The sequence below is a fragment of the Paramisgurnus dabryanus genome, chromosome 23 (genome assembly GCF_030506205.2).
Source record: "Paramisgurnus dabryanus chromosome 23, PD_genome_1.1, whole genome shotgun sequence".
In the NCBI taxonomy this organism is placed as follows: Eukaryota; Metazoa; Chordata; class Actinopteri; order Cypriniformes; family Cobitidae; genus Paramisgurnus; species Paramisgurnus dabryanus.
Genome location: NC_133359.1, coordinates 14,797,095 through 14,811,579, shown reverse-complemented (window position 1 = coordinate 14,811,579; position 14,485 = coordinate 14,797,095). Strand labels below are relative to the sequence as shown.

The 14,485-nt window shown below is 36.4% G+C and overlaps 1 protein-coding gene across 1 annotated transcript in view; it reads left to right on the top strand.

Annotated features, from left to right (window-relative positions):
• The window catches only part of shank2b (SH3 and multiple ankyrin repeat domains 2b), a 254,294-nt gene that overhangs the window by 232,356 nt on the left and 7,453 nt on the right, over positions 1–14,485 (top strand). The window contains exons 17-24 of the mRNA XM_065291651.2: positions 8,253–8,388; positions 8,711–8,791; positions 9,111–9,119; positions 9,732–9,752; positions 11,504–11,506; positions 13,618–13,677; positions 13,953–14,077; positions 14,333–14,444. Coding sequence (XP_065147723.1) covers positions 8,253–8,388; positions 8,711–8,791; positions 9,111–9,119; positions 9,732–9,752; positions 11,504–11,506; positions 13,618–13,677; positions 13,953–14,077; positions 14,333–14,444 — 547 coding nt within the window. The remainder of the gene's footprint in view (positions 1–8,252; positions 8,389–8,710; positions 8,792–9,110; positions 9,120–9,731; positions 9,753–11,503; positions 11,507–13,617; positions 13,678–13,952; positions 14,078–14,332; positions 14,445–14,485) is intronic.

Sequence of the window (14,485 nt, the reverse complement as noted above, 5' to 3'; positions counted from 1 at the left end):
GCAGTCCAGTGGTTGGATAGTGCAGATTAAGGGGCGGTATTATCCCCTTCTGACATCACGAGGGGAGCCAAATTTCCATGACCTTTTTTCATATGGTTGCAGAGAATGGTTTACCAAAACCTAGTTACTGGGTTATTCTTTTTCAGATTTTCTAGGTTGATAGAAGTAGTGGGGACCAAATTATAGCAGTTAAACATGGAAAAAGTCAGATTTTTTATATGTCCCATTTAATATTAGTTAATGCACAGCACTATAAATACTGAACATTTGGATCAACTTAAAAAATCACTTTAATTGGTAACATCAAAATTTTCACTTAAACATATAAGTTAAAAAAAATGAAGTTGCCAATTAAAGTAATTTTTTAAGTTGATACAACTTTTTACTTTATACAGTGAATGAGCTAACATGAACAATTGTATTGGCATTAACTAGCATTAACAAAAATTAATAAATGCTGAAAAACTATATTGCTCATTATTAGTTCATGTTAGTTGATGCGTTTAATAATATTAACAATTAAAATCTTATTGTAAAGTTTTACTCAGTTATTTATGTAGGATTGGTGAAGCAAGTTGACATACATTTATATTTATTCTTTGTAATTTTATTTGTATTCTTTGTTTTTGAGAGTGTAGAGTCAATATGCAATCATGGGTGACAGCCAGGAAGAATCAGATTGGGTCATAACACTGGTTGAACTTGAACCCAGGTCCCTATGACCCATCAGCCCTAGCCCATGTCATCATGAGCATGTGGACAAACCCCTGGACTTCAGCTCCAGCATGTGTTCCCTTCTCATTAATAATGCTTTTTGGGCTGGTCTGTAGAAGGGTTGTTCCTTATTTTGGTGTCCTAAATGTAATAGTAAGAGGCAAAAAGGAAAAAGGCACAACTGCTATTAGAAGGTCTTAATACTAATTGTTCTGTTTAGGTACAGATGTGTATCCTTGAGGTACTAATATGCACCATTTAGGTACAAATGTGTATTTTTAATAGGGTACCGTCCCAGTGATAGCTTTTGTGCCTTTTTTCTGCATTAGTTAGTGTCTCATCGGCCTATGTCAAGATACCTCGGGTGGTCTCCTAGTTCACTAGAGTGGCATTATGTAACTACAAGGGTGAACATGGATAAACGGTTACGTAACGGTCTAGCGAGCATGTATAAGTATATATATTTGTGTGTATGTGTGCACGTCTTGTGTATCAGTATATGTGTGTGTGTGTGTGTGTGTGTGTGTGTGTGTGTGTGTGTGCGTGCGTGCGTGCGTGCGTGCGTGCGTGCGTGTGTGTGTGTGCGTGCGTGCGTGCGTGCGTGTGTGTGCAGCACACAACTTTATTCTTCTGGAAGTGACCAGATGACACAAAATCATCCTTTATGAAATATGGAGGTCCCTGTAGATTTTCTGTCACACAAACGCACATGCTCACAAAGCTAAGCTGCATGAATGGCACGTGAACGGTTGCTCTATGAGCCTTTTAAGTAGTGGAGACCAGCTCACATGTCCTCACATGTCATTGCATTACACATTTGGCCCTCACAAGTACACAAAAACCTCAACAAGCACAGACTCATTGTGTGGTACATTCGGTTACTGCGGAGAAGCAATGAAATGCATTTGGTTTATGAGTTTTTTGTATGTATTGAGAAAGTGTGACCAGAGCGACCCTGAGCAGAATTGATATGATTAGCCAAATGGAGGGATTAACGTTTTATGGTTTGTTTCCTGTGTGCTAGCTGTGCGTCGAGAGGATAACCGGCTGCTAATTTCATCAGATTTTAATCAAGTGTGGGATGCTCACCACATGTCACGCACATCTATCAGTCAAGATTTGCATGTGCATCGTGTTTCAGTAATGTCTCATTGCACCATGAAACCGCAAACATGCACAATCACAAACGTCACTGGTAATTATACAATTGCAAACTGGTGTTCCATGTACAGTATGTGTGTGTATCTGTTTGAATAAATGCGTATGTTTTTAAACATCGCTTACTTCAAAAATCCAGTTTTGCATCACAAAATATTTAACCTGATTTCAGTTTTTTGATACATAAAAAACACTGTAGATCACTGATTGGTCTGAGAAAATTGTCACTACCAGCGTCATCGCTATGATGTAAAAGATTAGCTTTAGCCTTGTGCTAGCTTGCACTCTCGTGAGTAAACCTGTTGTCATCTGTGCTCTGCTATAAGTTCCCAAACTCCCTTTAAGCGATGAAAACATCCACAGGTTGAAAATCAGGAATAACCATACCAGTTTTTTCCAGACTTGCAGTTTGTGGTGGCACATTCGAGACGCGCATGTCCGCATATATGCTTAAATGCAAGTTAAATGAGGCTCAGCGAAGTGCGTCGACCGAAGCCACGGGTGTTTGTACAGAAACTGTCATGTGAGACAGAGGTAGTTATAAACGTGATATGCAAGCATCTATTTGTGGTGATCAATTATAATTTTTTGCTGGACTGAGAAATAAATGAATGTATGGGAAACATTGCATTCCAACAACCCTCTCACTTGAGAGTTATGATGTCACAGCATTAAGCAGCACAAACATAACGGCACACCTATAATACCTCCCACTCCAAAGTGTTACTAAACTCGATGGAAAAGCTAACCAAGCCAAAGAGAGGTGAGCTGACCCAAACCAAACCATGGGGTACTATGCAATGGAAAAGCACCAATCGAGACTCATTGATGATTTCCTGATTGGTCCACTGAAATGACATTGATGAACTGTGCTGCGCCTGTTGAAAGTCTACTCTGTGTTTACATAGAAAACAATGGAAAATTAGCGCTAACGGCTATGCTAAACAAACTTGCGGTGCACCACTTAAAGCTACAGTCGGCAACACTGGAGGATTGAGATGATTTCGAATGTTTACAATTTTAATTCCCCTCCCACACAACCACAGAGCAACCTCCCATTGAGCTCGTCCTCGTCAAGCATACTTAGATTACTTACATAACTTTTAGAAATACAATAAATGGTTATTAAAGCCCAATTACCTATCGAGAAGAAATGTGGCAAGCTTTGCATCCAGCTTGAACTCTTTAAAATCTCATAGATCTCTCCACCTTGCAAAAGTCACATGGTCTGATATTGATCCTAGTTTTATTACGGTCACGGTCGCTTTCTATCTTTGTTTCCTTGGTTGTTTTCTTTTGCTTGGTTGTTCTCCTAGCTCTGGTTGTTAATCGAGGAATCGGAAGTTTGTTAGTGAATGTTTTCTCCGCCATCACGCTGCGTACTTCGTTCAACCCAACACACCTTTGAACTTCAGGCAGATGCATGTGATATTGTAACGCTAGGGAGGGTGGATCTGTGGCAAATAACAGGCACTAGGTGGAGGTAGAAGCTCTGTTTTTTTAACAGTCTAATTTATGTTATTCTATCGGATAATAGTGTCATTTTTAGTGAATATGATCTAAAAAATCTTGCCTACTGCAGCTTTAATCTGTTCATGTAGGAACTCGGATTTGAAGTATGTTTCGCACGTTAAACAAGGTGACTGCCTATTGCAATTGTTCAGTACACATGTGCACTGAACCGGAAGTCCTTTACCGATATGGTTCAATGCAGTACGTGTACCATTACACCCCTAACATTTATGCATTTTGCAGATGCTTTCATCCAAAGCGACTTACAGTGCTTTCAGTCTATAAAGTTTTCCCAGTATTTGTGTCAAACACACAACCTTTGTGTTGCTACTTAATGCTCTACCAACAGGAACACAATTATGCGTAATAATAGGAAATAATGCATGTTGAAAGAGCAAATTTTCCTGTAGCTTAATTTGTAGAGCATTGCTTTAGGAGAGCATAAGGCCGTGGGTTTAATTCCCAGGGAACACGCTTGCTGTTGAATAACAGTTTATTTTATCTATTATTTTTTGCAATTGATAGTCTATCTATGTACACGTATAAACTGTTGTGATTTGTTATACTGTTTTTCACCAACAGTAGTCCTGTGCTGTTAAGATGTCACCACATAAGGCTGCTCTGATGGTAAAACATTCAGGTCAGGGGTTAATTGTATGTTTTATATAATGTTTAATGAATCTTTGCATTCAATCCTTGTTGTTCAGAAGAGAAAGCTTCTTCACAAATTCTCAGTTTGTGTTATAATGTAAAAGGTCTGTTGGGTTTGAATAATACAGGGGTGAATAAATAATGATAGAGTAAACAATGTTCTGGTTCTGGTGCTTCATGGGATTTGGCCCGAGTCCATCATAATGAGATTATCTAGATGAAGTGGCCATGGTGAGATTGTGCTGTTTTGTGAGCTTTATCTACATCTGGTCCCAGCACTTCCTAAATGAGTCCAAATCTCATTACCGGCCTGTGACTTGCTGAGAAACTGGAGGTCAGTGTGAATGCTGGGAAATTTCGTTTAGCCTCTGCCCTCCTTCCACACCTCATACGTGACTCACAATGCGTTGTCTTACTTTAAATTTGCATCATTTGTCATAAGGTCAAGCTTCAAGATGTAATGCTTTCATTTTGTCTTCTGATACCTTCTGGAATGTGCAGTATGAATATCCACAATAGGGAGAGATGATGAATATATAAAGACGATTGACGTTACTGGCTGTAATTGTTTTAAACAGACCTGGCTCTCCATTTGGACCCTTCACTCCAGATCCCATCGATTATGGGTTGCTTTCTAACTTGTGTTCGGCTCGTTTTATTCAATTAGGACAATGGCAATCTCTCTTTCTACAGACACAAACATATATCTTATTGTTTCCCATGGCACATACAGCATTTATGAATAGTAGGATAAAAAGAGCAGCTCAGCTCTCTTCGTCATGAAGACGACTTCAGCTCTCTCGGCTGTTTCCTTGGTTACCCAAGCTTATTCACGTAACCTTTCCTTCGGTAAAAGGCATACTTTAAAATCTTTCCCAAACCCTTCTCTCTTATTTGTCTCTGCTGATCTGTTAAATAGTATCAGTGTTTTAGTTTTGTTTAAGAAATGAGATTGGTACTGATGTGCATCTCTCATTATCCTTCCTTAGCATGCTTTGCTACTATATCTATCTATCTATCTATCTATCTATCTATCTATCTATCTATATTAATATTTCAAAGCATATCAACATCTAATCATCATTACTGGTGCTTTCTATGGCATGTATGTAAATATTTTGATACCTTACGATATCTATCCTTTGATATACATTAACAGGATCTTTTTACACATTTTATCGTCAGTCTGGTGAAAAGTAATATCACATCTTTTCTCAACAAGCCCCACAAGATTTGATATTACTTTTCTTATATTCAGACAGTTCACCTGGTCGACATTAAACTGGGTAAAAGACATTGAAGTAAAGACGAGAACTATATTTAAGGATTTTTTATCGAGACCTAATAAATAACCACCTAATAACATCACAGAATACTCTAAAAACTACCAAGCAATGCCTTAGCAACCACCCAGAGGACTCTACTAACTTTATAGGACCAACACCATAGCAATATGGCGGAAGAGCACTTAGTTTGCATAACTTCGACCTCGGGCGCAGTAATATTGATGGAAGTTTGAGCGAGAGAGGGAGCAGTCAGAGTGATGATATTACTGCATGCCGAGGTTGAAGTGCTGCAAACTTAAGTGCTCTTCCACCATACAATATAGTTCTCATTTTTTATCCACTTACAAAATTGCAACGTTTTATTTTGTGCCACCATACTTACTCGTGTAACTACTCATGTCACAGTCTTTAAATAGAGAAAACATGGAAGTGTTTGGTGGCTTCAAAAATCATCCCTGTTTGGATCCTAAGGAATGAATGGGGCTAGGCTAAATGCTAACACATTCACGGCGCGCTGTACAAAGATTAAGTGCACGCATTGAAAAAAGATAGGTATGTATTAATTTGTCTAAATTGATGTAAGAACATAGTACAATATTGAAAAACAGTGGCGTTTTCTTTTAAGTAGATCCAACCTTCATCTTTACAGGGTACATATAGCATTGTTTTGGATATCTGACTTGTTGGATTCACTGTTATGTCGATGTATAATGACAGATCTGCTCTAATGCAGTGATTACAGACATCAGCGAGTGAAGCACAACAACTGCAAATAACTGCAATTTTATGTTTTATACAGAGGTGGTGATAGAGAGGCAAAAAGTTATGGATTGCAGCTTTAACCCTCTGGGGTCCGACCATTTTGGGACACTGTCAGAGGTTCTGACATGCTCTTACATTTTGTCTTTTTTCAATTGCTTTAAAACATAATAATGGCAAGTGTCTCATAAACATTGCGTTCAGCGCAAACTGGGCTACAATATTATATGAGCTACATGTATGTACATGTTTGTATTCTTGAGAAAAAAATGTTTTGTGTGGTTTTCAAAAAAGCTAAATTTTTAAGTCACTGATATAAGTCCACAAAAACCATACTAAACATGTTTTAACAAGACTTTTCTAAACAGAATCTAGTAGTCTAAAGTTTTCTCTTTAAAATGATGTGAAAATCATTTGGCCTACTCATTCACATAAAACAATGTATTGATTTAGAAATTGTAAGACACTTTTTGTTTAGAGGGGCCGTATGCGAGAAAGATTGATTGACAGCTAGCAAACAAAAGACTTGCATAATGAACTGCATAATGAGGCAGGAATGTGAGAGGGAACTACAGTAAAGAAAGTGAGGACAAATAAATGTATACATGTTTGTTTGTGGTTTATTAAGAAGTTAACACTATAATCAAAATAGAAATGAAGGTCAGTGGGACATTTTCAGTTTATTTGGAAACAAACCCTATTCAAAAACGTAACTTGTATAAACTAAGAAACTGATATGCAACAGAGCTGTAAACAAGGGGACATATCATGAAAATCTGACTTTTTCCATGTTTAAGTGCTATAATTGGATCCTGGTGCTTCTATTCACCTAGAAAATGTGTTAAAGATCAACCCAGTAACTTAGTTTTGGTAAACCATTCTCTGCAAACACGTAAAAAAATGGTAATTTGAAATTTGGCTCTCCTTGTGATGTCAGAAGGGGATAATACTGCTCTTAATCTACACTATCCAACCACGGCGCTGCCACTTAGTGCAGAGATCAGCTCATTTGCATTTTAAAGGACACACCCAAAAACAGAACATTTTGTACACACCTACAAAGTGGCAATTTTAACATGTTATAATAAATTATCTATGGAGTATTTTGAGCTAGAACTTCACATATGTACTCTGGGGACACCAAAGATTTATTTTACATTTTTAAAAAGTCTTGTGAATTGTCCCCTTTAAATAAAAGTGCAGTTGGAGTCATTGGACTTTACACTTCGGTGAAGAGAAAGAAAAACGTCTGGTGATGAATGTTGCCCATCAACAATGATCATAAGAATAGTGTCTGCTTTAGATGTATGCAGTTATACTCGACAGTAACTGCTCGATGGCAGATTTACACTAATATCCCACTTAAACATTTACACGCAATCAGATTTACTGCCCACTTATGCCAGTCTGATGATGGCTCTCTTTGATATGGTAACTATTGAAAATATATATGACATTTTAATAGATTTCAACATACTGTGAATAAAATAATTGCTTTGTGATTCATATATTACTGTTTGTATATCTGTGGTTTCAATTGAGACATAAATAAGATGTTTATGTGTGGCCTTAGTGAATGAAGCAGTGGGTTTAGTAGGGTTGATGGTTACTTTGTGGTATTGCCAAGTGCCATTACAAACCCGCAAGAGTTTATAGCTTATCACATGGATGAATGCTTAAAGGAATATTCCACTTTCATTAAAAGAAATCACGATAATTACTCACCCCCATGTCATCCAAGTTGTTTATGCCTTTCTTTGTTTAGTCAAGAAGAAATTTGGTTTTTTGAGGAAAACATGCCAGGATTTTTCTCAATTGAACAGATTTTATTGGACTTCAACAGTTTCAGTGCAGTTTAAAATTGAAGTTTCAATGCAGTTTCAAAGGGCTTTAAACTATCATAACCAAGGCATTAGGGTCTTATCTAGCGAAACAATAGTCATTTTCAGCAATAAAAATAAAAATAAGCATGTTTAAACCACTTCTTCTCGTCTTGCACTAGCCATGTGAAGCGACTGCGCGACCTCACACATTGAGGTTTATCAAGAAATGAACAAAACGGTGCTATTTTGTGACCACACTGCATTGTACTACTTATTGGTTTTTGAAAAAAAGATATTTTGTTTATTTCCCTTGCTTCTGTAATGCCTAATTATTCCTCTTTTGTTATAGGTGAACCAAGATAATGTTGTCAAAGTGGGCCACAAACAAGTTGTCAACATGATCCGTCATGGCGGCAACCACTTAATCATTAAAGTCGTCACGGTCAGTCGAAATCTGGACCCTGACGACACAGCTCGAAAGAAAGGTAACCATTCTCTTCTGATTTATTGAGGGTTTCTTGACTATTTCTGCCTATCAAGTAATATTTTTTACTCATGTGAAAATGTAGCAAATGCTCATGTAAAAATTCTTACCATTGCTTTTTCATGACGTTAGTTATACTACTCACTGATTTTACTAACATCACTAATTTGTGTTTTTAGGCGGTTTTCTTATCTCTACCTCCCTCTTTCTCTCATTTATTATTCAAAAGCAAACCCTGAATGCGTGAAGTTGTTTTTGTATGCAAAAACAATGATAAATCATCTACTGTACCTGCTGTATTGTCCGTTTGTTTATTAATACAGCACCTCCACCACCACGGAGGGCTCCATCCACAGCGCTGTCCATGCGTTCAAAATCTATGACCTCAGAGCTAGAAGACCTAGGTAAGCCCAGTCATGTCACGCAGACGCAAATGCATCTCATCTAACATGTAGTCACGTATTGCATTTTACCAGTTCGTTCACACAGGACGCATTCTCGCATTTTGTGTTTTTTTATGTAGCATGTAGCTGTTTTTGAACAAAAATCATTTTGGGGACACTCTTCGTGCATAAAATCTTTGAGAATGCGTCTTGCGTGAACGCAAAAAAAAGATGTATAAATGTTTTTTAACGTGGAAATTTTTTCTGTTGTTCTGCAGCTGTCGTTCATTATAAAATGAGCTTTGATGTTATTTTGTTTTCCTGCATGCTGTACCAAAAGTGGATAAAGGTATGATGCATTTTATTCAGCCATATTTTCATACAAATTTGACTAATTGTGCTTCCCTGACATGCATGTGCCTTTGTTGTAGCGATTTGTATTGGTGATTATATGGATATATTGAGTGTTTTGGTGTGACCTCACCTTTTGTGCCCTCAAATTTGCCCCAACTGTTGAAAACACATTTACTGTTACAGCATGACACATTTCATCTGAGCGGATCCGTGTTGGATTGTAAAGGATTTATTTTGGCGCTCATAGACCACAGCTAAATAGGGTTTGATGGGTCATGCTGGTTTAATTATTGGTAATTAAAGAATGGCATTGTGGCTAAGCTGTATTAAATGAGTATTAACAAGTTATTGTGCCTTTTTGTCAGTTTGATCGTTTGGGGATTTAACTGTCATTTTGTCTTGTGGAGTGTTATTGGAAAGTTAACTAACTGCATGGATTTGTCTTTTTAAAAGTTTGGTTTCCGACTGATGGCATTACACTATGCACAGGTCAATGCCATATGGAGGAATACAGTTTATTCCAAACTTTGGTTCTCCTCCTTATGTTATCTGGAAATGATATGCATTTGATTCTTAAATAAAGCTGAATTGTTCTTTTATGTTAAAGCCACTTTGAGGAAAAAAAAGGGTGAGTTTTCCCTAAGCACTGTTTAAATATTTGTCACAACTTAGTGATTAGATGTTTTGTTTTTTGCTTTTTTATTCAATTCTATTTAAGGTTTATATGAAATTTGAATGCACTTGAATAATCCGAATTTACCAATTGAATGAAAACATAAGAAATGTGCTTACACTGCGAAATGCTCCATATGCCTTTAGCTTTACTCATTGACTACACAAATCTTCAAAAGTGCAATGTAGTAATGTATTATTCAAAACCCTGCTCTGTATTTAAAAAAAAGATATGCATGAGAAAGCAAAAGCCATGAATTTCACTTTGAAAACCCACCCTTACACATGCATCCAGTCCTCTTTTTTACTACTAAGAAAGGGATGATGCAAGCTAAAGCTGGACATTTTAAAAGATAATTCCACTTTTGTAGGGTTAGTTTATGTCAAAATTAAAATTCTGTCATGAATTACTCACCCTCATGTTGTTTCACACCCTTAAGAACTTTGTTCATCTTCAAAACACAAATTAAGATATATTTGCTGAAATCTGAGAGCTTTCTGACCCCCCTTAACTCTTTCACCGCCAGCGTTTTTAAAAAAAGTTGCCAGCCAGCGCCAGCGTTTTTCATGATTTTCACCAAAGTTTAATGCCTTCCAGAAAATGTTCTTCTTTAAATATATAAACATACAATATACCAAATAAAAGAACAGACCCTCTGCTTTCAAACAAAAAAGAACTGTTCATCTTACCTTCAGTGGTTCTTTTGTAATCAGCTTTTGAATATGGGTAGGTTTCTGCAAAAACACCACATTTTGAGCAAAAAACAGAGATAATTCCATTTTTGTGACGGACTTTTCATAGAGATCCCATTCAGAGCGATCTTTAAAACAGACACGGACATGCAGCCGCTTGCCATAGGGCAATACTTCCGGGTTTCAAAAGTTGCGGAATGGTGGATAATAGGGGTATTGCGGAAAGACGGAAAATCTCGTAATTGGCGGGGAAGCGTTTTCTCTTAATTGACGAGATATCTCGTCAATGGCGGTGAAAGAGTTAAGCTAGAAGCATAGTTATGTTTTTACGCATACATGTGTGTGATGTAAATTTTGTTATCAGAAAAGACTAGTATGTGCACACGCACGGCTGGATTTTTGTAACTACACAAACTTCTTGTGCGTACAGGAGAATGCAGTATGTAGTACAGGAGATGCATTGCATTTTGTCTGTGTACACGTACGAGTCAAATAAACTATATGAAAGGTTGCGTATGTTCACATACATGTAAAAAACAAACTGAACTCTGGGCTTTCAGCAATTTTCAAGTCCCAAAAAGGAAGTAAAGACATTGTTAAAATAGACCTTGAGACTACAGTGGTTTAATCTTTATTTTATGAAGAATTTTTTTTTTTTTTTGTGTAACCCCCATCCCAAAAGAACGACTCTATTCTACAATTTTTTCTCTTCCGTATCAGGCTCTGATGCACATTCACAACAGCACCACGGTGCATGCGTGTGGTGCTGAATATATATATATATGTACATAGATTCCTCATTAAGGGCTGTTTGATCATATATGTAGTGGTCAAATGAGGCATTTATGTATATGTGTGTGTATATATACAGCCGTGAAAAAATTAAGAGAACACTCCAATTTTGACTTTAATCATCATTTCACTGAAAAAAATGCTTGCTGCCTTCATTTTTTTGTTTAACCAACTCAGATTTACAAGTCATTTCAACTTCCTAATATTTATCTTGAAGATGAGTTGGTATACTACAGATGAGTTGGTATACTACAGATGAGTTGGTATAACTTATAAAATATAGTTGAAAAAAGTCAACTTTTTAATTAGTTGTAGCAACTCCTCTCTTGTCGAGTTGATTCAGCAAAAAAAAATTAAGGCGGCAAAGATTTTTTACAGTATAGATGTATTGTGACCATTTCAGTCCAGTGACTGTTGAATTTCAACAAAAACAAACCTCGAGAGTGACATAATGTCAACTAACAGCAAATGTAAAATCTAAAAGTCAGGGTTTTTCCAAAAAGTTTCATTTTTTGAATTCTTCAGATATATGTAAAACAATAGTATTTGGTTGTTAAGAAATGAATTCTAACTTGTTTTCTTTGCAATATTGAAAAACACTGCATTATTTAGGGCTGTCAAAAGATTAATTGTGATTAATCGCATACAAAATAACTTTTATTTTTACACAAAATAAAATATACAAAATAAAAGTTTGTTTTGCATAATATAGATATATATTAGAGAGAGAGAGAGGAGGTGCTACAACTTTTCAACTATATTTTATAAGTTATACCAACTCATCTGAATCAACTCATCTCAACACAAATAATAGAAAGTTGAAATGACATGTAAATATACACACATAATAATGTATAAATATTTGAGAAAATCTTTATTTATGTATTTTTTCTTTATTTATTTATATATAATATACAATATATATTTTTATATAAATGTTTCTTAAATACATACATGCATGTGTGTATTTATATATACAAAATAATTACACAAAGTGCACACACATAAATTATGCAAAAACAAACTGTTATTTTGAATGTGATTAATCTTTTGACAGCCCTAATTATTTTGACAATGTTTTTCCCATTTAATTTTAATAAACGTAAATAAAACATTATTTTTCTTAAGAGTTTGGCAGAAATGTTATCTGTAGTTAAAAGAATGAAACAAAATTCTTATTTTAGAAAAAATATTCTTAAAAAATCTTTAAAAAAATATTATTTTACTTAAACAAAATTCTATAAATAGTAAATCTAGTAAAACTGAAAGGGACTATTGAAATGGTGTCTTAATTTTTCCGCAGCTGTATATATGGCTGATGCAGGATGCCTGCGTTCACAACACATGCATGTGCTCCTCTCATGAATGCGCGTCAAAGACGGTTGAGAAGAAATTATTGACTGGTTGTTCTTTTTGTTTTTTACTCTTTTCACTTTAAGACTGAACCACTTTAGTCTCATTGACTATTTTAACAATGTCTTTACTTTTTTCTGTGTCTTGAAAGGGGTAGTTGCATTGCTGTCTATGGGGGCTCAGTAAGCTCTTCAATTTCATTAAACAATATCTTAGTTTGTGTTTCGACGATGAACAAAGGTCGTACAGGTGTGGGTATTGGGTAATTCATGACACATTTCTTTTTGGGTTTTAAAGGGTTAGCCTTTAAACGAGCAACTTTTTAACTAATATATGGTGGAGCTCTCCAGCTTTGAATCAGTCTGAAACAAGGTGTTGCCATGGAAATAATGCTGAATATTTTTAATATAGAAACCTTCCTCCTGCAAAATGTAATGCTATATTTTTGGCGTAAAGCTACTGGCACTGTTAGCAATGATCAGCAGTGTGAGGACGTGTGTGAGTGCTGCGCAGATACAATAGTGATTTTTTAGACACTGCTGCGTCTTCACAAAGGAGATCTTTTGTGAACAGTTAGAGGCATTAGTCTTATGTTTACATAATGCGGTTGGCTGTAAAGTACTCCTGCTGTGTCCTTAAAACAACTTGTGTTCTTTAGCGAGAGCCCTTTTAAAGCTATATTTAAGTATTAAAAAAGCACGGTTTATGAAAACAAACGCAAACACTTTTTGCCTCCTCAGACTGCGTTAAATTTCTTTGTGTTATAATTATGAACAAGACAGATTATGAATGCCTAGTTTTTATTTTCAATTCTGTTTTACCTTAGCGGTATGATGGGATTTGAAATTTTAGGCCTGTTTAATGTGAGTATATCCATATAATGCAGAGGTGTAACTGTGTCTGTGTTTCCCTTACCAGATTCAGTTTGACTTTTATGCTAGGAAATCCGACTCTGAATTTCCCTTTCCTCCATTTCTGTGTAGATGATCAGCTTTCAGATAATGAGGGTCTGAAGAAGAGGATTGTATTTCAAGTCACACTAAGTAATCATCCCATGCATGGGAACTGTCTGAAATAAATGCTAGCATGTTGTGCAGTGGCTGTTGAAAGAAGTGCTAAGATTTCTCCAACGGAAACCTGGAAGCGCTTGCACGGCTTTGACCTTGACTTTGTCGTTGTACCTATTTCTGTCGCCTCTCTTGCTCGGTTCGGATCCTCATTCTGAGCATTTTGTTTGAGGACATTGGCAGTATTTGCTACATAGCTTATTCGAAATGTACCTTCTTGATTTCTAATTTGAGACGATGCTGTCTTGCAGATAAAGTGGATGAAGCCGTACCCCCCCAGAAACCCATGTGGGACAACTCAAACGCCGATTTGAGGGTTGCGACGGTCAAACCACGTCCGACTAGCAAGTGTTTCGCTGTCAGCCCTGAAATGAATGTAAGTGTGCCATAGCTAACGTCTCCTAGAGTTCTTGTCTCTTGTGGCATTGTTGAGAATTGCATGTTAGTGTAATAACCTTTCTTCTGATAACATGTTTGCCCAAGCATGCTATATTGTTAAAATGGTACTTGTTCACAGCATTGCTAATATATTCATTGCTTAATATTCACTGTTATTTTACTTACTCGCACACAGAGTACTTTTTGTTCCTATTGTCTTGTCAGGCCTGTAAAGTTTTTTTATTTTTTGCAGTCCCTCTGCAATAGTCAGGATACAGCAACAGACTCACCGCCACCGCCAAGTAGTCCTAGAGGCCCTTTCCTGGGTGTACCAAGAGGAACTATAAGACGACAAACTTCTATAGGTATGCACTTTTATAATTTATACCACAGGGCTGTTGAATGC